Source organism: Phoenix dactylifera, chromosome 8 (genome assembly GCF_051530095.1).
Source record: "Phoenix dactylifera cultivar Ajwa chromosome 8, Ajwa_hap1_PhDact_Kaust_v1.1, whole genome shotgun sequence".
NCBI classification, from domain to species: Eukaryota; Viridiplantae; Streptophyta; class Magnoliopsida; order Arecales; family Arecaceae; genus Phoenix; species Phoenix dactylifera.
In genome coordinates, this window is record NC_143197.1 from 21,697,235 (window position 1) to 21,725,224 (window position 27,990).

The following is a 27,990-nucleotide window of genomic DNA, read 5'->3' on the forward strand; positions in this document are numbered from 1 at the left end:
CAAACATCGAGGGCCCTTTCTTTATTTTGAAAATTTTAGATGACTTAATTTAGTAATCATAAACAAGGCATATTTTCTTGCACTTTTCTAGCCTAGTAAGTTTTTTAACTTTAGATAGAGAATATATCCTGAGGAAGTTTCTTATTCTAGAAGGAGAAGATCTCTATAAATATTTATTGTAACCACTCAATTGAGATAGTTCGGCTTTAATAAAATTTTTAAGAGATTTTTCTCCACTTTTTCAGATTGTCTAAGCCTTTCTCGCCAATCACCTTTTCATTCTGCATCACATTAAATGTTATAAACTACCAGAAGATTCTTATGGCCTTTGTTAACATAATTTGGACTTAAAAAAAGCAACCATACTAATTACTTTGGACCAAGGTTCACTAGGCAGTTTGGGGCATACCAAGATGTACCAGAGATGAATCGGCACTGTTCCGCCCCTCGATTTGAGAATTTGGCGAAGGTTGGGAGGAGGGAGAAGGAAGAGAGAGGGGGGGAGGGAGAGAGAGGGGGATGGCCAGAGGAGGGGCGGAGGTCCAAGGAGGAGTGGAGGTAGACCTGACCACGGTCCGGTTCTAACCGGAGAACCAGACTGGAACCAGAACAGTGTCTCACGGTTCTTAACCGAACTGGAACCTTGAGGAATACGGTTCGGTTAAGATTTTAGGTTTGATGGAACCGAACCGAAACCGGAACCGGAATCGGCGGTTCGGTTCCGGTTCGAACCGAAAAAAAAGAAGAAATGGTTCAAATTTATTTAATGTAACTTATTATTTTTTTTATAATGTTATCTAGTTGTATTATTGAAACCATTTAGAACCGGAACCGGAACCGTCTAGAACCGGAACCAGAACCGAACCGACTATTTTCGGTTACGGTTAAGGTTCTAGGTTTTTGTGGAACCAGAACCGGTGGTTTCAGAATTGTGGTCAGGTCTGAGTGGAGGAAGGGCTTTATCCTTGTTCGAAATAGAAGTCGAGGGGCCCTTTTTTATTGTGAAGATTTAGATGAAGTTGGCTCGCCCCCCGCCCACCCTTGGGTCTCCTATCTCGAATGAAAGACGTGAATTGAGAGCATAGCCCTTCTTTCGCCCCTTCATGGGCCACCTCCGACCATCTCCACCCTTTTCCTCTCTCTCCCTCTCCATCCCTCCCCCCTCTCTCTCTCTTCCTCTCCCCTTCTTCCTCTACCCCCTCTTCCTCCAGGCTTGCTGTGTCGATATAGATTCAGTACGGAACAACACAATACCATACTGAATTGTGTTGTCGGGCAGCCGGTACGGGTCATGGTACTAGCACAACATTTCTTGCTTTGGACATCACAATATAATCTAAAAACTTATGGCAATAACTGTAAAGCTACAGATATTGAATTTGATAGTTAAAAGAGGAATGCTTCACAGCTTCGTCAGATCCAAATCAGAAAGCCTGAGTATTAAAGTGCTAATTTCACCATGCGCTGATACTCACGGAAATTATTCTCCAGTAAGCAAGTGCATATGACGAAACATTTTGCTTCAAGGTCCAGTCGTTGCAAGGACAGAAAACGAAATCTATTCCAAGGCCCAGCCCGGTTGAATCGGAGATTCGTCCAAACCGGCATTGTATTTGAACCAGTTAGTTTGTCGGCGGGTGGGGATTTGGGTCCGGAACTGGGAATTAGGGCTCCAATCGATCGAGTAATCAAACCTCTTGTCCTCTCCCTTCTATGTCCTCCTCGCCCTCCTCCTCCTCCTCCTCCTCCTCCTGCTCCACGCTGCCAGCGGCCGACGGCGGTGCACGGTCGGCGGTGGACGATGCCCACCAGAGGTAAGCCTCTCTCCGTCTCAGTTTCTCTCTTCCACGGTCCACGCTGCCAGCGGCCGGCGATGCCCAGCCCGAAACGTCGACCCCCCTCTCTCTTCCTATTCTTCTTCCTCCCATCGGTGCGTCCATCGGATGCTGGTCGACGGCGGCAGTCGGCGCAGATCCGACAGCCATCCCGCCGCCATTCCCTTCTCTTTCTCTCTCTCTTCATAAACTTCCCCAGCTTCCCTCCACTGCTCCCCTTCACTCTATCCACTCTCTCTGTCTCCGCCCAGCAAGGGCTAGAGTCTGGATCCAGCAGGATTGAAGCAACACAGTAGGCCTATGGCTGAGCTCCACGTCTTCTTCAATGAAAGCAGTCAATTCTCAATTCATAACCTGGTGAAAGTTTATTGTTTTTCCTTGTTTTCAGATTTTTCTCGGTCTTAGAAAGTGAAGGAAGCTGAGATTATAAAGAAAGATTCTTTGCTGCTGGACATTTGGTAATTTTCTAAACACATTTCAAATTTCAGTTTGTTAAATTGCATATCTAATTATTATCTTCTAATTTTCGTGATTTTGTGATACTTGTTCCTGACGTTGGTGTTACTTATTAAAAACTTGAGCTCTGTATGGTAATAACATGATATCATACATTATTGTAATGCTATGTGATAATAAAGACTGCTAAAAGTTGTTAGAAGAATGCTAGCAATTTCTAAAAAAATTTACTATATACTTGTAATTATGTCGTTATGATGTCACTGTTCGATTCCGCCTGACCTGGTGGTTGAACAGGTGATCATGACCTGGTCCCTTTTCCGGTTCAATCATCAGTCCAGGTTTTAAAACATCACTTGAAAGTTGAAACTAATCCCTAAGACTTGTAACTCATTCCACAAGCACATTCTATCGTGATGCTCTAAAGGACCCTGTATGCTAGAAAGAATCCGGTGCAAGATATCCTTGTTGAAAATACCCATTGACAAAGAAAACCAACCTTTGTGAATACGGAACAATCACCAAAACAGCTTTTCAACCAGATAATCCCCACCAAAAGCACCATTAGAATTAATCCAAGCCCAACAGTCTAAAACAGAACCACAAACTAACATAAAGGTATCTGTCAATTAATTTTCAACCTTCTGTTGTCATGTCTTGCATGACAATTGTCACACCCCAAATTCGGGACACAACATGGCCATGCTACCAAGGGATACAACTTATGATAACATGAAGCCGCTAATTACATATAGCCTCCAAATCCTTCTCATACAAAATATAATAAATAAAGTTCAATTTCATCATCCATTAAATAATAAAATAAACATCGGTTCAGAACATCTAAATCCAAACATAAATACCAAACTCATAATCCACAATATTTAGAAAATTACCAAACTACAAATTGATAACCAACTGAAGAGCTAAAATTATGCTATAAATCGCCAAGCTCACTAGTGCGAACTTCAAGTCTGGACCATACTTCTTCATACCGACCCTACTCATCTGAAAAAAAAATGATATGTGAGCGACAACTCAGTAAATAAAACTTATACTATCTTACCGGATCAAGCGTAAATTTTTTTATATCAATGCATCATTTAAAGAAAATAATAGTTATTGCAAAAATAAAGCGTTTCATAGTACAATAAATTAAAGCAAGTCATAAAGTAAATCATGCATGAACAAATCATTCATTTTTTATAAACAGTTTTAAGTTTATATTGTAAATAAATTTATAAATCATTTTTCTGCCATTTAGCATATCATAGTTTCAAAATATTGGTCACATATATTTATGCTACGGCCACTTTATATTTGTGACAGGGCCATGTTTTGTAATTGACAAAGATTCATGTTTCATATGCTAATTTTATATCCGCTAGCATGATCGTATTTTATATGGATGCTAGCTTCGGATGTCGATCTTTTCCAATTCTAGGAGGTCATACATAGCCATCCGAGAGCATTTAGAATATATATATTTTTTCTTAAAACATACACAAATAGATGAAAATACTAAATGACATGATCATATTCATATTTCATAATAAGCTATTTTCATTAAAAATATTTATGAAACTATTTTTCATAATAAAGTATGATTTTTATAACACAAATGCTGATCCATAATTTGAAGAAAAATATGATATCTTCATAGAAATCTTATGCATAGAAAACATGATAATTTGAAAAATAGTAAGGAGTGTAAGATTTACTTACCACTTTTGTCTTTGACCGTCAAACGTCACTAGCCAAATCTGCTAAACCTATTTAAAAATATTAAAAACGAAATTAAATTTTATTTGATAACTTTAATAGAATTAAAAATAATAAGAGAAGGCTTGATTGGGCATACATTGGTTCCGTGTGGGGTCTGGTCTAAATGATTCGCTTAATGAATCATAGGGTACAAACTTGATTAGGGTCAAGGTCGTTCGACAGGTTCATCATCCGTGGATTTCAGAAATACTCAACATGGCCGGGATGGTCGGTCCGACAGGCTGCCTGGGCACCAGGGCAGTTCAGGGCTTCTTTACAGGGGTTATTCCGAATCCAAAGAAAAGATCGATGGGATACCATACTAGGATCTATGTCTGTTTAGAGAGAGAAACAGAAAGAAGAGAGAAATAGGAGAGAAAAAGTAGAGAGATTCAAGAGAGAGAAAGAGGAAAGAGAAGTGGGGATCGTCGGGGGTCGTGCAGGGGACTTGGCTGGCGGTCGGTGGTGGTGGATGGTCAGTGGCGGAGGCCAGCCGGCAAGAAAATTTAAGAAAAATGCCCGAAAAACAAGGGAACTAGAGCCTTTTCTTAGTTTCGGCCGTTGGCCGCTCACCGACGGCCATAACTCCACCGTGGAGGAAAGTAGAAATGCTGCAGAACTCAACCGAAGGTCCGACATCAAGAGGCAGCAATGGCAGTGCCGGTGGTCGAAAAAAGAGGAAGAAAGCAAAATAGAGCAAAACAGGGAATCCTTTTTTTTGATCAATTTTCGGCCGATTTTTCGGCCGACGGTCGTGATTCCAAGTTGTGGGAAGAAGAACAAGAAAAAGGGAAAAAGGACAGAGTGTTACCTTGGCTCCAGAGCATCGGCAACCCTGATTTTCGACGAGCACAGTGACGACGACCCTGACCTCAATGGGAAAAAGGGGAAGAAAGAGAGAGAAGATAGAAAAATTGCTCAAGGTGGAGGGTTTTGGAGGGTGGGGGCTCTCTCTTATAGAGGAGCCCTAGGGTCCCCGCGACCCTAGAATTCCTAATACCAACCAAAATTGCCGGAGAGGACTCGACTGGCCACATGGGGTGTACACGTTGTCATCCCCTTTTGGGCCAAGCTTGGGCCGGTCAAGTGGACCCGACCCAGGCCTTCACAACAATTGTTTTTGTGATTAATGATGTTATTCCTTCTATCTTAATGAAATTTACATTGTTTGTTCAAGCTTTACATTTGAAATTTGGAAAAATTATAAATATTGTAAGAGTCATGATAACTATATCAGAAGGCACTTGTTGACATTCCTTTCATCCTAACATCTAAGAGACCTTTAAAACCAGACACTGATGTAATCATGAAGCCTATAAAAATCTGTCTGGAAATTTGACTTTATATTATACAATAAGATGACCCTCCAACAACCTTTCCCATGTGCATTTTACCTCCCAAGTCCACATCGAGTCTGGTGATCCTCCTGAATTGATATACCATATTTTGATCGCTGTGATGTATATAAATCTGGGGAAAAAATAGACCGAGCATGGAATTGATGACTAAGATATAGGCCAAGTTTAGTATTGTCCTTTTCTTTTAAAGATAGAAGAATGAAATGGACAATTGTGACATACATAGTGTAGGATTGCCTTTTGTAGGTTGATGTCTAGTGGATATTGCATGCGTTAGAGAAAGAGAGAGATGGCACAATAATCCGAGGGTATTATTTATATTATTAGTAATATTGGTATTATCAATTTGAAAGTAGAACTCGATTTATTTTGCAAGGGCTTAGTGCTTCATATAAAGAAGAAGCTTTAGCTGGGGAAAAAAAGGCAATGGCAGTTGTTCAAATGACTGCCTATGTGGCAGTTACTATTGTGCCTTATATTGTGAGCATTGAATTCTCATCCTTACTTGTTTAGTGGAAATACCGTTATAACAGATATCTGATTGACATACAAATTCACATAGAACATATGTATGTGCCTAATACTTAGTTCATATTCATATGTATTTATATTGGAATGAATCTGGATAATGATTTATCTGATTGGTAATATCCATTTAGAATTAAGTAAATTAACATTGATACAAAGTTTTGTTTATATCCATTGTATGGTTACATCAATAAAACGAAAATGGATTTGGATGTCTGATCCATATCCTATCTTTACGTAATTCAGTAAAGCAACTTATTTGACTGAAGTTTTATCATTTCAATTTTGGTCAGATTTGGATCTTGACCCAAAAAAATATGAGCAGGCTGGATTTGGATTTTGGCCTTGATTCGTGTGAGGTCATGAAGAGAACATAGCAATCAAGTCATTAAACATATTCTTGGCCTTTGCATAGGCATGCAATGGGCAGGACATGTTTCATAATAGTTAAGAAGGAAGAAACCTATAGGCCCTGTTTGGGGGAGCTTTTGGAGGGCCAAAAAGCACTTTCTGGCCCTCCAAAAGTACTTTTAGGGAAAAAAGTGTGTTTGGTAAAATTTCCAAGAAGCTGTTTCAGCTTTTGCGGGAAGCTGAAATCAGCTTTTTGGCAGAAGCTCAATTTTGGAGCTTTCTGAAAACGCTGTTTTCAGCTTTGTCGGGAAGCTGTATTTTTGACCAAAATACCCCCATTTAAAAGTTTCTTTTTCCTCCCAAAAATCTCAATCCCACCGCCTCTTTCTCTCTCACCATCCCCCCCTCTCTCTCTCTTCCTCTCTATCTCCTTCTCCTCAATGCCGTCGGCCCTCCTCTTTTTTTTTTTTTTTTTTTTGGGAGGCAGCCACCACGCCGGCCACCCGTGGCCGCGCCCCCCAGCCCCCACCCGAGCCCCCCGCCGCTGCGACCCACCACACAGCCAAAAAAAAAAAAGGAAGGGGAGGAAGGGGCCGCCATGGCCGCTGCCTCCCCGGCCGGCCCGCCGTCTCGGCCCCCTCCCGAGGCCCTCCCTCCCCCGCGGTCGCCGCGGCACGCCGTCCCGGCCCCCTCCGAGCCCCTCCTCCCCCGCGGTCGCCGCGGTACGCCGTCCCGGCCCTCTCCCGAGCCCCCCTCCCCCCGCGGTCGTCGGGGCCCGCCGTCCCGGCCCCCTCCCGAGCCCCCCCTCCCCTGCGGTCGCCGCGGCACGCCGTCCCGGCCCCCTCCCGAGCCCCCCCTCCCCTGCGGTCGCCGCGGCACGCCGTCCCGGCCGCCTTCCGAGCCCCCCTCCCCCCGCGGTCGTCGGGGCCCGCCGTCTCGGCCCCCTCCCGAGCCCCCCTCCCCCCGCGGTCGTCGGGGCCCGCCGTCCCGGCCCCCTCCCCCCGCGGCCGTCGGGGCCCGCTGTCCCGGCCCCGTCCCGAGCCCCCCTCCTCCCGCGGCCGCCGCGGCCCGCCATCTCGGCCCCCCTCCCGCGGCCCGGTCCCCCTTCCGGCGCCGCCGGCTTCGCGGGAGAAGAAGAAAGGAGAAGAAGGAAAGAGAGGAAGGAAGGAGAAGAAGAGAAGAAAAAAGAAAAGAAAAAAAAAAGAAGAAAAGGAAAGAAAAAAAGAGAAGAAAAAAAAAGAAAAGGAAAAAAAAGAAAAATAAAGAAAAATAAATAAATAAATAAATATGTATATAAATGAACGAATAAATAAATAAATAAAATAATAAATAAATATATTTCAATGAAATAAAATAATAAATAAATAAATAAATAAAAATATTAGTAATTATTTAACCAATTTTTTCACCTAGTTAGAAAATTTGTTAGAGAAATAAATGGTCATCAAAAGAGTAAAAAATTAATTTATACTAATAATTATAATATTTTATACATTTATTATTGTATTATACTATAAATATAATATAATATAATATTATGTTATGTTAAATAATTTAATATTATTTTAAAATATTATCCTATAGTATACAATGTTATAGTACTATATTATAATAATATTATGTTACATTACATTAATATTATACTATATCATATATTTATGTATTAATATATATTATATTTTATTATGCACTATTGTATAATACTAATGATGTCCTTTATGGTCATTTTGTCATACAAAAGTACTTTCTCAGTTTGTTTACCAAACAAATGTTAAAGTGCCACAGCACTTTAGAAATGTAGTTACCAAACAGCAAACAGCTTTTTATAAAAGCTCTACTTCCAACAGCTCTACTTCTAACAGCTCTACTTCCAACAGCTCTACTGCCAACAGCTCCCCCAAACAGGGCCATAATCATGTCCTGAAAATTTTTTCCTAATTTCTATCCCTCCCTGCCTCCATATATTTTATTTTTTCGAGTCCCTGTTGTGTCAGGTTTTTTCGGGGCACTACATTTGATTGTGGTTGACACATCCCGAGTGCTTCCTCTTCCCCTTGTCTTCATCTAAGCTCACCTAGTATGCCCCCTAAGGGGTTCCTCCGCCCTCTCGTTCCTCCACTGCACTCCCTCCTGTCAAAATGCTTTTTCCTCTCTTGTGCCACACTGCCTGATTATTGATCCCAACTTCTCTTTTATTACAGGCAGCAACAATAACCAATGGTGGAGGTAATTTTCCTTTGTGCCATATACCTATGCTTAGTAATCCTGCCTTGGCTTAGGCTCTTCTTGTGCTTATTTGTCTATTTGAGAAGAGACAATGTTTGCTCGCCTTCCAAAATAATATCATGTAAGGGTGCGATCTGATCAAGGCAGGTTGGGCTAGCTCCCAACCTCAACTTGAACTTTAAGGGGATTGAGTCTAAATTTTTAACCAAAATCCTTGGTGAATCAGTTATGTATATAGGTAATTGGGATATCATAATTGTCTGGACAGGGACTTTGTCTAGATTCTACTATTTTCATTAAATTTGCATCACATGTACTCATTTTCATATTTCTGTGTTTTAAGCCATTATCTATTTGTCTTCTTCCATAACTTGATTTAGAATTTGGATCTATTCCATAGTTTGACATTTTTTAAGCCCCCCACTTTTTCAATCTAGGCTTTGGACTTGCTCTTTTTTGTTTGAATTTTTTTTTGGGAGTGTTTGCAAGTATCCAATAGTCAAATAGTGTTCACTTATAATGAAACTGGGTTGTTTAGAATTTGTTGCGATACAAACTTAGAGACACATATAAAGAAATATTTAGATGCTGGATTTATTAACATTTCATAAAAAGACGAGCATCATTTGCCTAAAGGCCTCAAAACTCTTCTAGAGATAGTTAATCATAGATATTCATTTTAAAAAGTTTTGAAGGAATGATCATTTTGTTTTCTTTTCTAATTATTTAAAGGATTAATTTTTTTGAAGACTTTAAATATGCTTTCACCAAAAAGATATTTATCTTTTTGACTTTCAGTTCTTTTATTAGGAAAAAAAAGTTTTGCTCTAGCACAACGTCATGTTCAATGAATTAGCAGTTTTCTTTGAATTCAGAGTCTTATTTTTGCATTATAACTTGGGCATGTTGAAGGGCAATGAACAGCCAAAAGACACTGTATTATTGTTTGTATTATATTAGTTTACTTATTTTGCCTATGCTGCTTTATTGTAAATATGTGCGCAGCAGTAGCCAGGAGTGCCTCACAAATGTTACCCCAAAAGCGGCCGCACCCTGACTCAAAGACAAAACTTCCTCCACTCTCTGAGACTGAGCGTGTCCTCTATGAGTTGATCAAGAGCAAGCAGAACCTTGGAATATGGACAGCTGACATGAAAAGAGAGACAGGTCTTCAAACCACTGTTGTCACTAAAACCCTGAAGTCCCTCCAAAATAAAAATCTTATAAAAGATGTTGTTAACATTCACAATAAGGCAAGAAAAATTTACATGGCTGTGGAGTTCGAACCATCAAAAGAAATATCAGGTGGTTCTTGGTATTCAGATGGAAGCCTTGATACAGATTTCATTAGGATTCTACGAGAGCAGTGTTTGAAGCATATTGAGAGGCTCCAGGTTGCCACGATGGAAGCTATATACAAGTCCATCCAAGAATCACGGGTATTTAAAGTTGAGTGTACGATGCAGCAGATTGTTGAAATTGTTAATGCAATGGTTCTGGATAAGGAGGTCGAGGAATTGAAGAGTACTGGGATTGGAGATTTCTCTAAAGTTCAATCAGGGAAGATTTGCTACAGGAGCTTAAAAGGTAGAGAAGGTCCCAAAGTAGGTTCATTTTCATCAATTCCTTGTGGAGTTTGCCCACGGATAAGCGAGTGCACACCAGATGGAATTATCTCACCAAAGACTTGTATCTATTACAACAAGTGGCTTAAATTGGAATTTTAGATGTGAACTTGTTATCCTGGAGAAATATTTCTAGGCTTTTATGAACCACAACTCTCTGGGTGTTTTGAGGTTCAGGTTTTTTCCTTTACGAATCCAAAGAAGGAGATCAGAATCTTGTGAATGTATACTTTGAAAATTGTTTCTAGGCCTTTTTCTGTATCAGTACACTTGCTCACTGATTATTATTTTCATTTGCTGAAATTTTAGCAAAGCTTTGCATGTATTGCTCCATAGTTTGACAGGATGATGGTTTTCTGTGCGTCACTTGTCCAACTTTAATTTGCACTATTTGTGGTGTGTTCATCCCACCATGGAGAGAAATTATACCCTACATCGTTTGTATGTGGCCATGCACTATGCTAATCATCTAGTCCATGCACCATGCCAGATGATTAGCTCAGAGGAAGGAGACGAGCTGATTGGCGTGATGTATGGCCATGTTGGTATATGTTGTGTGGGCCATATTTGCCCACCTTGGGTTATATGTACCACCTTGCGGTTATCCTCTAATTCTCCTCAAATCCATAGCTTGTTTACCATTGCAAGTCAAGTGGAGCCCGTAGGTGTAGAATTCTCTCCCCCATTAGATTTAGATTTTATTGCATAATATTGACAACTTGAAGGCCCTACAAAAAATAGTACTTATTTTTGGAGATAAAATTATTGATGCTTGCACATATTTTTCCTCTTGCTTAGCAGAAAGAGACTGTTATGTTGAGGCGAGGTTATCAAAACCATGTTGGTGGCTTAAAAAAAAGCTGGGTCTGATGGTGAGCTATTTGGGCACAGAGGAAGGACGGATATCCCAATTAATAGAATGCTGCAATTACCCCAACTACCACCACCAAAACAAAAGAAAGAAAATGTTGCATTCATACTTGGTTTTGTAATTCATTGCTGAAGTATTGTTTGCTCAAATTGGAATATGTTTCAATTAACGGATAGCAAAGCAATACTTGGGCATGCATACGGTCTCTATATATTTAACCATCCAATATGATAACCCCATGCATAATAGAACTAAAAGAGGAACAAAATTAGATTAGGAGATGACAAATCTCAGAATATTTTCAGCAATTGTTTTTATTGTTACCGGAACCTAATCTTTGCCATCCTACATAGGCAGAGGACTGCAGCAATTATTGGATAGGGCTGCAAATAGCATGCATGCAGTATGTCGAGATCAACCCGACGAGTGTTATTATGTGATTCAAAACATAAATATATCTTTCATGTGCTAGCAGTCTGTCACTCCAGCAGTCGAAAAGTAGATCGACGGAGTAAATAATTTTTTGCATGTAATTTATTCATTTCTAATTACCTAAGTTAGTGAATGTTCAGGAGTGGAGCCTTACCTCTCATGGTTACCTATAGCTGTCATATAGGTGACATGGGAAGTAACTTGTGTGATGAGAGTGACAAACTAATCCCACTCAACCAAGAAGCCTGTGGCATAACTTGTATCTCACATATGGAAAACTAAATCAACGCTATCGGATACAATTTCATCCGCTACACAGAGTGATCTAGGCTGCATGTGTAAAAGCAAGGAAACACCGAGTCATGCAATTCTTGTTTTTCATGTTATTAAGTCGGTAACATAAAAGATTTACAGCAATCAAAATGATAATAATAAGTATCGATAAAATGGACTAGAAAATTCATAGCAATGACAAAAGATATAATTAAAAAGAAATAGTCTCATATTCTTGTAAATCTAGAATGACACTCCAAATTTAACGTATCTGATGATAGTGAGTTACGTCAACAAATTCATGGATACAGGTTCATGTCGCCGCTCTGATGATTTTGATGGCTGTCTCATTTGTCCTCTTTTTTTTTTCTTTCTTTTCCTTGAAAGTCTGTAGTTCTCATGATTTTATTAATGGGGGAAGATGTTACCAAAAGATGATATGCTTCTCCAATCCAACCTATGAACAACAAAAAAGAAGTTCCACTAATGTCCTTTTGTTAGCTGAATGTAATGCTCGGCTGATGGATCCAATGGAGCTTTTCCCATGTCGCCATAAGCAGTAAATCATAGTTCATCTGATCCAGCAGCAGTTGGAGTTTCAAGTTTAATTTGGCCAGTCCAACCAACAGAATCACTGTTTGTTTCAAGATTAATCTCTGGTTGTGAGACGAGCTATACTATTTGGTAGAACATTTATTAGGAACATCTAAAACTTATTGTGCTAAGTCGTCTTCTTCTTCTTTGGGAGCAAAGCTAAGTCCTTTTTACCCCATATTACACATCTATAAGAGAAGTTCTGAGAAGGTTGGAGCCATGTCATTACAGCAGAATGGAAGTATCCTGGGTCATGCCATCCAAAATCCTTGGCTAGACTTGCTTTACTTGAAGAACGTATAGAAACAAAGCCAGACAAGAGGATCAAGTATTAGGGTTTTTTTTACAAAAAAAAGAAAAAGAAAAAAGAGATAAAGGGGAACGAATTATGGTTATATCTGCTGTTTGCTCGCATACATTAGTATACTCTTGTTTTATTTTTGAGCAAACTAGATTACTGTACTGTTGCTTTGCATAATCTTAAGTTCCAAAGGACATAGCAGGATTGGCTTGCTCAGACTCAGTTAGTCCAAATGTTTAAACTTGGTCATTTTGGAAGCAATCCCCAATATAGGTTTCATCAGTTGGAGCCGATTATGACCCTAGCCATTCTGAAGACAGTGGTTCAAGAGATTCCAGCATTGGACCAGAGGAATTGTTGGAACTGGAATGTTTTAGTACAAAAGACTGAGAAATAAGGTAAGTTATTTGGAAATCATCTAATAAGTGTTTCTTTTCCTTGTAGGACAGAGAACAAGACGTGGGAGGTAAACAAATGGAAAAAAAAAAAGGGAGAAAAAGAAAGCTTTGAGGTTGGGTAGAAGCCAAGTTAGCACTTGGAGTGAAAGCAGTATAGAGGGAAGAAATTGGATCGGATACGGATCGGATACTAGCATATCCATATCTATATTTGTTTGTTTGACAAATAATATATGGATGTTAGTCGGATACAAAAATTCATATCTATATTTATTTTAAACGAATACGAATACAAATCGGATACCAAAAATTTGGATATAAATATGGATATAAATTGGACAATTAAATTTTCTGATTATAGAATCAAATATATTACTAAGTAAATTATAAAACAAGGTAATAACATGTTAATATGGTCATTTATTTTATTTAAAGTTTATAATTATTATATAAAATTAAGTAAGGTTACAAATGAAATTGGATACTTGAATACAGATGTGATAGTTGTCCTCAAATATCGCAATGCGCAAGTTGAAATGAAAATTCACTTTTATTTGAATGCACTAGAGAAGGATGTCTAGTTTTCTTTGCGATGGATAAATCTCGTAGACGATGCTCGAGGAATACTTGAGAAGGTTATGTCAGATCTACAAGGAAGTTTGGTGACAGTGCAGGCATACCAGGGTCTTTGTAGAAATAAACCCTACTATGCTCTTCACCTAATAGTCCAATCACCATCCTTGTTGAAAGGCCCTGGATAACACAATGACTAGAGGAAAAAACAACGACAGCACAGTTGAGATCTTTGGTGAGTTTGCTGACGGATAATAAATTGAGATTGAATGTAGAAACATAAACTATATTAAAAAGTTTAAGATGAGTAGAGAGCTAAAAATCACCATGATAAGAGACTCGAACTTTCTCACCGTTGAGCAGACGAACATTGTGAACAATTGTTTGGCAGGATTTGATTAGCAAAAGGTTAGGAGATCAGATCATATGATCAAATGCTTCTGTATCAATGATCCATGCATCTTGGGAATGACAGAAAGACTAGTCCCTGCTTAATTGCAGTCAAGGGGATTGGTATCCAGCATGGCCTATGGAGAGTAGATGTGCGTATTGCCAGCCAGCGAGAGGCAAGGCACAACAATATTGTGGGTGCATTGGGTTCTAATTTGTGCCAGCATTGGTGATGTTGGGAGATTTTGTTCCATTCATTGCCTTGAGATTAGCCCGGGAGATTTGGACAATGCTCGCAAACATGGCTGAAGTAGTTATAGTAGTCAATTTAATACAACCTTTCAATGGCAAGATTCGCACGAACTCTACCATGTCTGATAGTTATTTTGTTAAGAGGAGGAAGAGTTGTAGCACCCATGCCACTGCCATTGGTGTTGAAGTGGTTTGCTTCCAATGGCAACATCATCAAGAGGCTGGATGGATTGAACTTCTAGGCTTCATTGGTGCTCTTCCTGCAAGGCATAGGTCTTGCTCAGCGATGGAAGTGAATCCATTGTGAGGATATTGCTGCAAACAATGGAGTGTGCCTCGTTATAACAAGATAGTTACAAGGATAAAGTGGATTACAACAAATTAATGATAAACTGAGTTAAAACAAACTAAACTAAGATTAGTTGATCAGTTCAAGCATTTCTGATAACGTCCGAGTCCCTTCAGAACTTCAGCAGTGTATCTAATTTGCTAACCTTTGAATGGAATGTGCCAGTTCTTTGAACGTGGGGCACAGACAGCTTTCTCCGTCAATAATATTCAGTGGAAATTATCACAACACTACCAACTTGTCCAAAAACAAATTTTTCTGTGTAAATTAATTAGACAGCAGACCAAGAATCTAAGGAACAATCAACAAATTATTCTCCTTGTCTGTTGTTGTCTATCATCGCCCAAGGTCTATAAATTCTTCTGTTTTTCCAAACATCAAAAATTTTCAGCACATCCTCTATATTGTTTGCAAAAAATGTCATATTCTTTACCATCAGTAAGTTATAGAAGATATCTGGCTGAGACAGAGGTTGGAGGTGTATAAAATTACAAATCACTAATTACCCTTTTTTGGACAATATGAAAAGAAATAATCACAAAGTTACTCAATTACATTAATCAAAATTTTTATTTCTTACTACAATGGCATCTGAGGAGGTGAATAGTGCACATTCCTACTACACTGCTACTGCAGACAAAAAGAATCAGACAGATGACTCTTGTTGCAATGATCAAAAATCAAATATTGGTATACTCCAATTTATTTATGATAACAAGTGGCTCTTCTGCAGAGAAGCCCAGCGAGGTATTAGAACCAATACCCGCACCTAGAGTTACCACACAATTATCACCAGGTTGATGTCATAATCATTGGAAAATAAGATGGGGATCAATTAAATGTGATGGTCATTCTGAATTTACCTCTTGGATGTATAACAATAGTGCAATCCGTTAAGCATACAAGATCAGTTTTCTGAGCATGGTATACTCTCCCTTTATGAAGTCAGAAGCAATTGTCACCTGCTCCTTTGCCTCTCTGACATGACAATTATATTGCTCTCAGAACTTCTCCCAGAACAAGTGCCCACTGAGTCCAGTGTGTCCCTCCCTGGAGCAGCAGCTCAAGTAAATTCAAAGTTACCAAAGATTAGACTTTGCCAAAACTTTTGAAGTTACTGCCATTTAGCTATTTAGGCTTCATATTTAAATGTGCCTTCATTATCTCATCATTTCTAAAAGCTCAGTATAAGAGGATCCTATTTTCTTCTTTTCACACCTCTCAGTTAGAAACCACTTTCAGCAGAAGAAAAAATAGTAGTATATCATGGTCTACCTGGCAAAAAACCGTAAAAGGCTCCCTCAATGGTCCATCACATGACAACTCGCTTGTACTTCCATCTATAAAAGTTCCATCAGCAAAGATTACCTGTTTCATGGCATATCAAATTTGCATTGGTTGACTCTGACAGTCTGACATAAAAGTTCCAGAAGCAAATCTTACATTAAGTTCTGAATCAAGTTTATTACAATTAAACATGAGGTTGTCCAAATTTAAAATTTGAGTTTTTTACCCATATCAAAACCCGATAGTAGGATAACTATACAAGTTCAACACTAAAAATGGCAAAGTATATTAAAAAAACACAAGGGGTATACTATAACATATTAAAATTTGATCTTTCCTTGTGACACTGACATACAAGCTGAAAAGAGAGCACAAATTATAAGAACTTATGCTCATATATGCCAAAGTCTGAAAAACCGAGCTCACCGGTCCACTACCAGCTGATGCATACTGCACCAATCATTAGCCAATACACTTCGGGACATATGCGTCAGCACATGCCAAACCAGGCTGATAACCAATATCAAACGGTATCAGGATGGATTGGGTCTGAACTGAAAACAACTTGTCAGGGCTTTTAAGGGGTTTTTAGCTTGAAATTATTCCAAGATTCACATAAACTACTATGATGATTAGATGTCTATAACATTGAAATTTTGAATAGAAATGTTTGCTATGAAGAAGAGTTTAATTTTCCATTAATTCAGCAAATAATAGGATAGTAAAAGCTTAATTGTCAAAGTTAACATAAAACAGCATTTCTTTAATCAAACCTACATGATCATCTTAAAAGGTACAGGATGAAAAATTAAGAATATATTAAAACAAAATAATGAGATATTTTTTGGTAAACGAAGAAAATAATAAGATCATAGATAATATAACACAGCAGAACTTGTTTTGATAATTATTACGAAATTACATGGTCTAGTTCAAATGATTTTTCTTTCGGACTAATATATTTTCATAGTTTAATGGATTGTTAAGACTTAACTCTAAGGAATCTTGTTTACTATTACTAAGCTGCCTGTATAAATAAATTATAATATGACAATGAAGATAAAATGCTTTTATGGAATGTTATCCTTTATAATATCAGAAAAAAATTGTCTATCAAAACTTATCATCTATTAACATCTTATAGAGTCTCAATCTGTATCCAGAGAGTCCTTTCTCCTCTCCCTTGGATACGTTCATTTGGAATTAAAAAACCACCCCAACTTCTTAGATCTATTCGTGGGTATTTTTAAACCATTTGATTTTATAGAAACACTCTCCAAGCCATCCAATTTTATATAAGAGAATAAATAAAAGTAAACCTCCTGGTGAAAAAGTTAGTTTTGGGTAAAAGGAACAGAAAGAAACTGCTCCTGTATCGTGGGAGTAGTTAGCTGACCTTTCAATCATTTAAATTGTTAAAATGAAGTCAGATATGATATCATCCATCAATATGACATTTATAGGCTTATAGGCACGGGATTTGCTAGTCAACTTTAGTGCTATAAAGTTCAGATTGACATCAGCCCTCAGATTTGATGTAAATGAGTCCATCATAGTTGGATCTGGTGGCCTCTTTAACTGATCTGGGTCATTAGATAAAACATGCATTATCCATAGCCGTTGGATTTGATAGAAAGGTATTAAGATCAGAATAATTCTCAACCAAGGAATGCTGAACCGACCCAAACCAACACCAACCCTAGACGGTTTCGTTGATTTCTACAGTCTGGGTCATAAAAAGGATCCCTCGCCTCCCTCTCGGTGAACAAGCACTTCGAAAGCCTTCGAGGGCTCTCTCGCCCACTTTCTTTGCCTCGCGAAACTCAAGGTAAGCTCCCCCTCTTTCTCTCTCTCTCGATCCCCATCCCCATCACGAAGTATTGGCCCCTTTCTCTCACTGGATCCAGACACCCTCTCAATCTAGATGTCGATCACGGAGCCTTAAGACTGCTTGGAGTCCTTGCGAAGCCCTTTCCATTGTCGGATATCTCCCTGTCATCATGAAACCCTTGCAAAGCTGCTTCAACTCTCAGGTGAGTCCGGAGGCCTCAACCTCTCTCTCTCTCTTCTCCTATTTCTCTCTCCCTCTCCCTCCCCTCCCTCTCTCTTCTCCTCCCTCTCCCTCTCCCTCTCCCTCTCCCCCTCTCTCTGATTCGGTATGAATGCTCTGGCACGACAAGGTATGGACCCATACCGTACTAAACCGATCGTTGATAGGTACATCCGGCAGACCTTGTTCTCAACCATTAGATTAAACATACACAAATCTGTTGCCATAGGATTTGATAGGCTTCTTATACTCCTATGGGATCGTAACTAATCCCATCCATTAGGTTTGATGCAATAAAGTCATTGCCATTGGATTTGATAGGTTTTCTTTTCTTTTATGCAGGCTTCTGAGTTCTTAATTTAACGCAGTAGCTAAATTTACCATATACAAAAGCATCACCATAGCATTTGATAGCCCTTCATGTAACTAAGCCACCCAATATGATGAAAAGAATAAACGAGCCATTACATTTAAAAATAACTTATGTTAATATCATATACAGTGGCTGGCTATTTAGTTTTGGGCTATGTTTGTGATACATAAGGAATAGATCCGGTCAAATACATTTAAAAATATGTAGTCAACTATGACCATTCACCTGGTCATTGGCTTTAAGAGCCATTCAATTGGTTATGCACGAACCAAATCCCAGCCCTTTAAATCTAGCTGTTGGAATAATTTATTAGCTGTTAGATCTACTACAAGTTTAACTAGCAAATCTAGGCCATGTATTCAGTGACAAATAGCCTATGAACTGTTAGAATTGTCGCGGCTTTATATTAGACAATCAAATAATAAATCTAGATACTTTATTAAGCATTGGATTCTGTAATAGGGTTTTATTAGAATATTTAGGGAGCAAAATCGTCCCAAGTTGCAGCAAAGGGGGTTGCCCTCTTTTATCCATGGTGGTGGACCCCAACCAGATGACATCTGTCCAAGGGATGCATAGTGCTGGTACGGTGGGGTTGATGGGAGACTTTTCATAGGTTTTAGGAGCATGAAGAATTCCAGCAAATGATACACTCCAAGCACTATACAGAAAATACGATCCATGTTTGGCTGCCTTAAAAATGGTTTTCACTGTGTTTTTTCTTATTCCTTTCAATATTTTTGTATTTGTAATTTCTAATAAAAATTGACAATTGATTCTTCCCTTACTCCTCACGAACTGTTCAACCTTTAATGACGAATGGAATTGAATCAAGATGCTTAGAAGATTTGCAATTTGAGAAAAGTTGTGGTGAACTCAATACTCATGTATGTATGTAATGCTTTAGCAGCTTAGCCAGTGTCGAGGCACCATCAACATTGTGGCTCGACCTGAAACCTCTAGAGGCATACAAGTTCTGAATTCTGATCTTTCTGATTTCCTATCTGTTATGTATAACCAAATAACTATTATTCTTCTAATATTGAATGCACACTTTCTGTGTGGATCCGTGTTTGGTGGATTGATCATTCCTATCTCATGAACAATTACTGTAAATGTCATTATGGTTTGGGATTAATTTGTTGACAAGTATTTAGAATTTTAGTAAATTTGGATGGTTCCACATCCCAATAAATAAAAGGTATTTAGAATCAACAATATTTTTTTTCTCTGAATTTTTTTATGGGCATGGAGTCTACAAAACAATTTGAGTCCATGATACTCAAACTTCATGAGTCATCAAAAGCTGAGATGGTTTACCACTAAATTCATATGATTATTTTGATTCTTTGATAAGATATATTTGGCATTACAAAAAATCATGCAATGTCATGATAATGACCCCCAATATATCTATCAAAATTTCAGTCCATGCTAAGATTTCCAATGGCTTTTCATAAAACTTTAAATTCGATTGAACGGATTGTGGCATTAACTTAACATGTGATACTGAAAATTACTTTTGAATAATTTTTATTTTCTTTAAACATTCTTATGATCTTTCTAGAACAGAATCATATTAGATTAATTATAGTTGCATTGGATAGAAATGTAATTATAGTTTAATTTTGTTTTATAACATGCATTTGCACATGCATGTATTACTACTAGTCTAAGTGTATAAATATATTTGGCAGTCTCAAAAAGATACATGTATAAGAAGAAAAAGATTTCTAGAATACATTATACATTATAAGAAAAAGCTACATCTAATTGTGGTCGTTGCTTTGAACTTATTCTTTGTAGTTTATTTTAGGCACTTGGTACTTGCTATGATGGCAATCATCGATATCTATTTCATACTGGTAGGGGTATAAACAAGCCAAACATGGGCAAGCTAACCACTGCTTGAGCTCAATTCGAAATGCCTGAGGCTAGCTCAAGCTCTTGAGCTTGTCTTGAACTAGGATTGCGTGGCTCAACCATTACTAAGCTAGCTCAAGCTTGGTAGGCTTGTGAATGCTAGAGAGGATTCTAAAATAATAATTTGGAGATAGTCGACAGGGTAGGAGGCTCTCAGTGGCATGCAAGGAGCGAGGTAGACCAACACCCTCCAATGACTATCCTCATTAAAACATTCCAAGATCAAAAGCCCGATCTTGACGTTGGCCATGGTCGACTTGGGAACATTACATTGTTGCAGAGGTGGAAAGAAGAGAGGAACCTTTGCACGTAAAATGGAGGAAGGATAAATGTGAGGAGGTGCAGAATAGGCTTGATCTCAAAGTTTGAGGGGTCAAACCTTGGGGCTATAGTGGATTAGGCTGTCTGGAATTAGCCAGTGGAGAAGGGGAAAGCTAAGATGAGATCCAGCACTTTGGGAGAGTGAGTGGTCTTAAGGGTAACTTAGAGAATTCAAAGAACAAGAAGAGAAAAACCTATAGAGATAAAGATCCTGGACACTAACATGTGAACAGGTAATTTCACAGTGTTCAAAGGTGTAATCTGAATGATATACATTTTGTACCTCTATAATATTTAAAGATACCAAAAGAATTTCTTTCAATTCTATTATGAGATTGTCATAGCCTTGATTAGTGATTCTTATCTGAATGTCTGTGGATCAATCATAGCTTAATGTTATCATAGAAAATTGAAATTATATCTGATCAACACCAAACAATAAACGGAACTAGGTACACAAAACCATACCACACCTCTGATGCATATCCAGCCGTAAGACCAGCAACAGGTTTGACAAAAGATCCTATTGGGCAGTTTTTTTGCACAGCTTCGCAGAATGATATTAGACGCTCTTGACTTCCAAGTTGTACTGCCTGATTCAAATGTAGCAAAGTGTAAAATTATATTAATTATGTTAACTGCTGCAACCCACCATGTGTACTTTTTTCAACAGCTCTTTAGTTGGACTTTCTCAATTATTCATATTTGGAAGAAATAATTTACCTAGCTATTCTGTTCTAATAAGACAGATGTGAAGATCTAAATAAAAAATGATGAAAAAACTAAACAGTTTTTTTGCTTCAGCTATTGAATTGGCAAAGCCAATCAACAAGGTACTAAAACCGAGTTTGGGACAACAATGCAGCCCAATAGAAAACTTAAAAGTCCAAAACCACAGGGTGGCATCCACCACAATGCATCGTCATCGTCATTTCTCAGGAACAGAAGGAGAAGTGCATTGATGTTTAGATACAGATAATGCCAAGATTTGTGTGTTAACCAGCAGATATCTGCTATGAATGTCTACGTGCATGTGTAGATGAATATACAAATTTATATAGGAAATATATATATGCTTGGGGATGAACAATTGAAACAAAACCTGCACTGTATCATGATGAGGATCCCGTGGAAGTGGTTGAACCTTATATCCCTTGGATGCCATGACTTCTGCAATGAGTAAACCTCCCTGAAAGTGGACATGAAAGACACAGTAATGCAAGTACAAACAAGGAGGAGACGTTGCTATGTGCACACACCTTGATTGCTTCTCCAACCATTTGGGGTGAAAGGAACAAGCCTTGAAAAAATGCTCGCATTACATCACCAGGTGTAGATCCACAATCCACCCCTAAACCAGGTGCAGAAAGACGGGCTGCTGCTGCCTCAACCCATATTTTCTTCCCAGCAACGTATCCACCACAAGGTGCAATTGTTCCACCAGGATTCTTTATCAAACTACCAGCAATTAAATCAGCTCCCTGCCAACCATTATGTTAACAAAGTATGTGGTTCCTTCCGCTGCACAAAGGGTCCGTTTAGAACATACCACCATTGGAGGCTCACATGTTTCCACAAATTCACCATAGCAATTATCCACCATGACCATGCAATCTGGGTTTTGTACCTGTAAGTATGTAGAAGACAATCAATCATCAGTAACTCGTAATGCCAAAACATGCATATAGAATGGTTATGTATTGCATAGTTCATGATTTAGAATTGAATTAACGTCGTAGTAGTTTCCTTGATCATCTTTATTGCTCTCTGAATTTCTATTATGCTTAAGCTTCGACGCCATGAATAACCACATGACCTCTGTATGAAGGCACATTTTGTCTGCGGTCCCACAGCAAGGGCAAGGGCATCCCAGTTGAGGCCACCATCTTCTGCAAGCTGAAGAATGTTCCAGGTTAACCCTCTAGAAGTGCATCTTGACATCTCTTATGTCATACAGTGAAACATGCATTGGTGATAGACCAAAGAGATACCGGAACTTCTCGGTATGTTATTCCAAAGTTTTTCAGAGAACCAGAGCTAGAAGAATTTCTAATGCCAATTACTTCCTCCAAGGTGTCATAAGGAGCTCCAGCGACTGCTAAAAGCTGGCTTAAGAATCAGGCCCCAGCACAAGATACAATAAATTGAGCAGGAAAGAAGAAAGAAATATTATTGTTTCTCTGACAAAATCAGAATATTGCTTACCTCATCACCAGGTCTCAGCAAAGCAAATAAAGCACAAGTGATTGCATGAGTACCAGAGAAAAACTGCAGAGAAAAAATTAACAAAGTGTCAAGTGCATGGGAAAAAATATCAACATAGTCAAAGGAACTTCAACAGAAGTTTTACAAACCTGTGAGCGAACCATTGCTGATTCTGCCCCTACAATCTCAGCAAAAACATTGTCTAGAGCTCCACGCCCCCCTCCGTCATCATGACCATACCCAGTGCATCCACCAAAGTGCTGATCAAGGTGAAACCATAACATTTCTGATCATTTTTACTTCATTTGATATAATGCTGATTAAGCCAACTGCAGAATTAATTAGTTGGTATAATGATTGTAATAAATCAGGGTTACATGTACTGTTCGCCCAATTTTAAAAGAGCATACACCAAGCCTCCTCATGGTAAAGAATGATGTAAAAAACAAAACATTGACAAAAATACAGGGAAGCAAGATGAAATATCAAAGCCCCCCTTCTCCAACCAGCCACTGTTGTGCAAGCTAAACAAGGCCAAGGAAAATGACATCGCAAGTTCTCCAACTCCTTCTCAATAAAAGTCCCAGAGTATGACACAAACATGGAACCCAATGCATTATCAGATAAGCTTATGTAGTATCCTAGATATAACCACTGAATTATAACAACAGTTGTAGAACAGGTGCTGGCAAGTTGTGAAAGTAACTTGTCACCAAGCATCCTTGCAGGAAAATAGCAACAGATGAGGCCATTTCTCCACCAAACGAAAACTGCATCTGCATCCCAGTTCCATTGCAGGTAATTGGAGTAAGACTTGTTCAAGTTTATCAACTGAATCATCAGCTGAAACTAACTCCACAAAAGTAACAATCTCTACAACATGATACCAGCATCACACTCCCCATTCCCTATGCAAAATAGTAATTCATCTTTTGCAGCTAACATAATTGCAAGACTAGCGTCACAAGTCATCTTCCTATAACAAGAATACACAATGTAGGACTTCCTCCAATGTTCTTGACACCCTTAGCATGCATACAATCGATGATAACTCATATCCAACTATTCTAAAAAAAATTGAAACATCATGAGTGCCAAATTAATATCCACCGACTGATCAAATGCCACAAGTTTTCAATTTTAGAGGTTTCCCAACAAGGTGACTGCCCATAAATGTTTTAAAGCAGTAAGTAAACATCTCTAAGAGCTAAGTATAGTGGAAGGATCAATAACATAAAAGAAAACAAAGAAGATAACTTTGATATAATCTCGAGATGAGCGTACATGAGATCCAACCCTGGCATTCTGAAAAGCCTTGAGAACACGGGTGGTGTTGTGCGCCACCAAGTTATCGACCTCTCTGAACTCCGAATACAAGGATTCCACTGCTTCCGCCACCTAAACACTCAAAAAGCGACAAAATAAATGGAATTTAGGGTTTGCACTTGATCAAGTAAACAGGAATGGACATTCGAATTGGAACTCAACAAAGAAAATTATATCATCGTTTAATTCGGAGAGAAAAGGAAGACGACATGGGGGCCTGACCTCGGGAGAGAAGGGGTGCGCAGGATAAGCAGAGGCAGCGCAGAATAGGGGCCCGGGATGTCCCGTTGGGCATACAGGTACAAAATAGGCGGCGGCCCGGGAGAATCTCCGGCGGGGTAGGGGCGGTGGGGAACAAGAGCCGCAAATGGCGGCCGTGGCGGCAGCGGGCCAGGATAAGGCCATGGCTTTGGTTTGCTGGCCGAAAGGAGGCAGTCGCGCAGGGCCCTATACGGCGGGGTAGGGGAAAGAGGAGTGACTGAATGCCGGCGCTACTTATCCCTAAAAGAATAGGATTTTGATTTTTCAATAACTCCAAGAACCACTCTGGTACAATCATTTTCGAAATTTCTCTATGGATTGGTAGCAGCTATCAAGTGGGCAGGCTTTGTATCCATCCTTGGGAAGCGCTCTTTTCATTCCAATTTCTTCTGGCTTTTCGTCACCAGGCGAAGGAAAGTAGTAAAACCAGCCCTGCTTGATCTAACCCTTATAAGTGAAGGGCGAGGCGACAACGACTTTGATAGCATCCAGGCAAGAACTAGTTGTTTCAACCTAAACCCGCCCACCACCCTGTTCCGGTTTAAACTGGCATCCTTAATTTTTAATTTTATTTTTTTTAATAAGGCGGATAGCATCACCCCATTCTAGAATGATTATATCCAACAAAATTAAAGAAGAAGAAGAAGAAGAAGAAGACGGAAAAAAAATGGAGAAGACTCCAAACTATTCTAAAATAGGCCACTAGAGTGCTCCGCCTTGTTCGCTTTCCGGTATACGTGAGTGATCTGGGCATATAGACAGTCTCGTAGATGATCATGTATGTTACGGGGGAACTAAGCCGCCATGCTCCACGTGACCGGCACGCGCGCCCATGAAGACTACGGCTGTCCTTTGATCCAGCAATCCGACCCCGAGTCGGACATCTTCGGCTCCACAGCCCGACCTCGAGTCGGCTGCCCTTTGATCCAGCAATCCGACCCCAAGTCGGACATCTTCGGCTTCGCAGCCCGACCCCGAGTCGGCTGCCCCTTAATCTAGCAATCCGACCCCAAGTCGGATGTCCTCAGCAACGCAGCCCGACCCCGAGTCGGCTGCCCCCTGATCCAGCACTCCGACCCCGAGTCGGAGATCTCTTGATAACGACAGGCTGCTTCCCAGAGGCACGCCGAGACCTCCTGCTCCACTACTCCCTGCAACGGCTGTATCCGATGCTGTTCCACGATCTCCTGTATCAACCGTACAAAGCGGAACTCCACTACGCCCTGTCATGGCCGTACCCAGCGCTGCTCCACGACGCCCTGTAACGGCCATGTCAGTGGCCACTCCATCGCGCCCCACGATGACAAACCCCCCTGAGAGACCCCCCAGCCAGGTATATATGCGGCTGGGGGGGAGAAGGGGGGGTAAGCAATATCTTCCAGAGCACTCTCTTGCTTGCGATTATCATCTCTCCTCCTCCTCCAATCTCCTCTGACTTGATCGTCGGAGGGCCCCCACTACCCCAGTGGTGGTGCGAGGCTTGCTTGCAGGTTTCCCGGTGGAAGGTGGAGCGTAACCAACACCAACCAAGACAACTCAGACGGAACCCCGTTCACACCGCTGTGTCAATCGTTCTCGGTTTGGACCACCAGCAACAGTTGGCGCTAGAAGGAGGGCCTGATCTCAGAGCGATCGTAATGGCACGGCGAGGTGGTCGTGGAGCTTCCAATGCCTCCGGTCGCGGGGCCTCTCGCGCCTCCGGCCGGGAGGCCGCTGCGTCTCCAACACATTCTCAGCAACACTCCACCGTTCCACCCCCGATTCAAATGGTCGAAGCCGCTCAGTTCGACCAGTTAGCCCAGCAGGTCCGCACCCTCGCGGAGGCGGTGCAGAACCTGCAGGGTGTGATGTCTCGGGCGCCGCAGCGGGCCCAGGAGCCGCTGCTCCCTGAGCGCTCACCTGTCCTCCTTAACCCGCGCTCCTTCCTCTCCCATGGGGAGGAGCGCCGGCGCGAGGGAGATTCTCGAGCACGGTCCATTCTGCTGGGACCGTCCCATCGAAGCTGCGCGGGGTACAAGAGGCGGGCCCGGGCGCGTTCCCAGACCCCCCAGTCCTCAAGGAACCCGCGCTCCAGTCGGTCCCCCTCTCGGTGCTCCTTGTCCCCCACCCATCGGTCGCGCTCCCTGGACCGGCGGGTGGACGATCTCCACCAACAACTCCAGGTCCTGAAGGGCCACTCTAAAGATCCCTTCGCCGACTTGGAGATCTCCTCCCAACCGGCGCTTGCCTCGAGGATCCTGCGGACCCCAAATCCGCCGGGATTCAAAATGCCGGCGATCGAGCCCTATGACGGGGCGGCGGACCCGCGGGATCACGTGGAGAGTTTCAGGACTCTTATGCTCCTCCATGGAGCATCAGATCCTCTCCTCTGCAAGGCCTTCCCGGCGACCCTCCGTGGCCCAGCCAGGGCGTGGTTCGCCGGCCTGGAGGCTGACTCTATCCAGTCCTTTGACCAGTTCACTCGCCTCTTCATCAGCCATTTCGCCGTCAGTAGCCGGCGGCGATTGGTTTCCGACTCCCTCTTTGATGTCCGGCAAAACGAGGGAGAAAGCCTGCGGGATTACCTTACCCGCTTCAACAAGGCTACATTGGAGGTCCGGAACCTGAGCCAGGAGGTGGCTCTCTCAGCCCTGAAGCGTGGCTTCCGGAAGGGCAGACTCACCTTCTCCCTGGACAAACGCCTGCCGCGGAGCTTCCCGGAGCTGTTGTCTCGGGCGAACCAGTATGCAGACGCCGAGGAGGCAGCCGCCCACCGGAACAAGGAGGCCGCCGAGGCCCCTCTAAAGCTCGGGAAGAAAAGGCGAAAAGAGGCACCCCAGAGGAGGAGCCCGACGCCTCAACATCGGCGCAGAAGCCCGTCACCGGCGAGGAACCACGGCGCCCCACGCCCTCGTTCTCCGCACCGACGCTTCAACCGGTACACCCCACTCCTGGCCCCCCGGGCCCAGATCCTTATGGAGGTCAAGGGGCGGGAGAACCTCCCGGTCCCGAGGCAGATGAAGAAAATCCCTGGGAGGAGGCCCTCTCGAGCGTACTGTGAGTACCACCGAGACCACGGCCACGACACCGAAGACTGCTTCCAGCTTCGGGACGAGATCGAGGCTCTCATCCGCCGAGGGCGTCTCGGTCGATATGTAAACGACCGACGTCCCCCCGCAGACCCGCGTCCGGCCGACCCGGCCCCTCAGGAGCCTCGGGAGCAGAATCGACCCGTCGCGGGCGTGATCCACACCATCACTGGGGGCTGCTCTCGGCCCGTGAGGAACGCAGGGGGCTCGGTGGAAGCATCAGGGGTGGCCGTCGCGAAGAGGCAGCGGGTCGGAAATGTAATCACTTTTTGTGATGAGGATGTAAAGGGGGTTCAGACCCCCCATGATGATGCCATGGTGATCTCCCTCACTATGGCGAACTATGATGTAAGGCGTGTTCTTGTGGATAGTGGAAGCTCAGCTGATATTTTGTTTTACGAGGCCTTCCAAAAGATGAGCTTGTCCCGACAAGTGTTGCACAAAACATCCACCCCCCTCATAGGATTCACTGGAGACGCTATCTCGGCCAAAGGTGTCGTTGAGCTACCTGTGACTGCGGGCGTTGCACCCGCAGAAGCCACGGTGCGGCTCGGGTTCTTGGTCGTCCGTGTTCCCTCGGCCTACAACGCTATCCTCGGA

At 41.5% G+C, this 27,990-nt stretch overlaps 2 protein-coding genes across 8 annotated transcripts; one reads left to right on the plus strand and one right to left on the minus strand.

The window, feature by feature from the left end:
* The first annotated feature begins 1,639 nt into the window (after positions 1–1,639).
* LOC103724044 (DNA binding / DNA-directed RNA polymerase) lies at positions 1,640–10,468 on the plus strand. 2 transcript variants are annotated; one of them, XM_008815177.5, is made up of 3 exons: positions 1,640–1,814; positions 2,224–2,293; positions 9,524–10,468. In XM_008815177.5, the coding sequence occupies exon 3, from the start codon at positions 9,547–9,549 to the stop codon at positions 10,243–10,245; it is 699 nt and encodes a 232-aa protein (XP_008813399.4). In that variant the 5' UTR covers positions 1,640–1,814; positions 2,224–2,293; positions 9,524–9,546; the 3' UTR covers positions 10,246–10,468. The 2 variants fall into 2 exon arrangements, with proteins under 2 accessions (XP_008813399.4, XP_008813400.4); XM_008815178.5 differs by having other exon boundaries at positions 9,527–10,468.
* Positions 10,469–14,205: 3,737 nt separating this feature from the next.
* LOC103724042 (uncharacterized) lies at positions 14,206–24,770 on the minus strand. Of its 6 annotated transcripts, XM_089924915.1 has the most exons (13): positions 24,284–24,770; positions 24,020–24,133; positions 22,885–22,995; positions 22,736–22,798; positions 22,522–22,635; positions 22,273–22,426; positions 22,080–22,153; positions 21,790–22,011; positions 21,633–21,719; positions 21,004–21,123; positions 15,852–15,944; positions 15,440–15,626; positions 14,206–14,542 (listed from the first exon to the last, which is right to left on the minus strand). In XM_089924915.1, exons 1-12 carry the CDS (start codon positions 24,464–24,466, stop codon positions 15,567–15,569), a joined length of 1,395 nt encoding a protein of 464 aa, XP_089781041.1. In that variant the 5' UTR covers positions 24,467–24,770; the 3' UTR covers positions 14,206–14,542; positions 15,440–15,566. The 6 variants fall into 6 exon arrangements, with proteins under 6 accessions (XP_089781041.1, XP_089781038.1, XP_088559197.2 ...); XM_089924912.1 differs by lacking the exon at positions 15,440–15,626; XM_088703071.2 differs by lacking the exons at positions 22,273–22,426; positions 22,522–22,635 and having other exon boundaries at positions 14,206–14,487; positions 22,080–22,157.
* Positions 24,771–27,990: the final 3,220 nt, after the last annotated feature.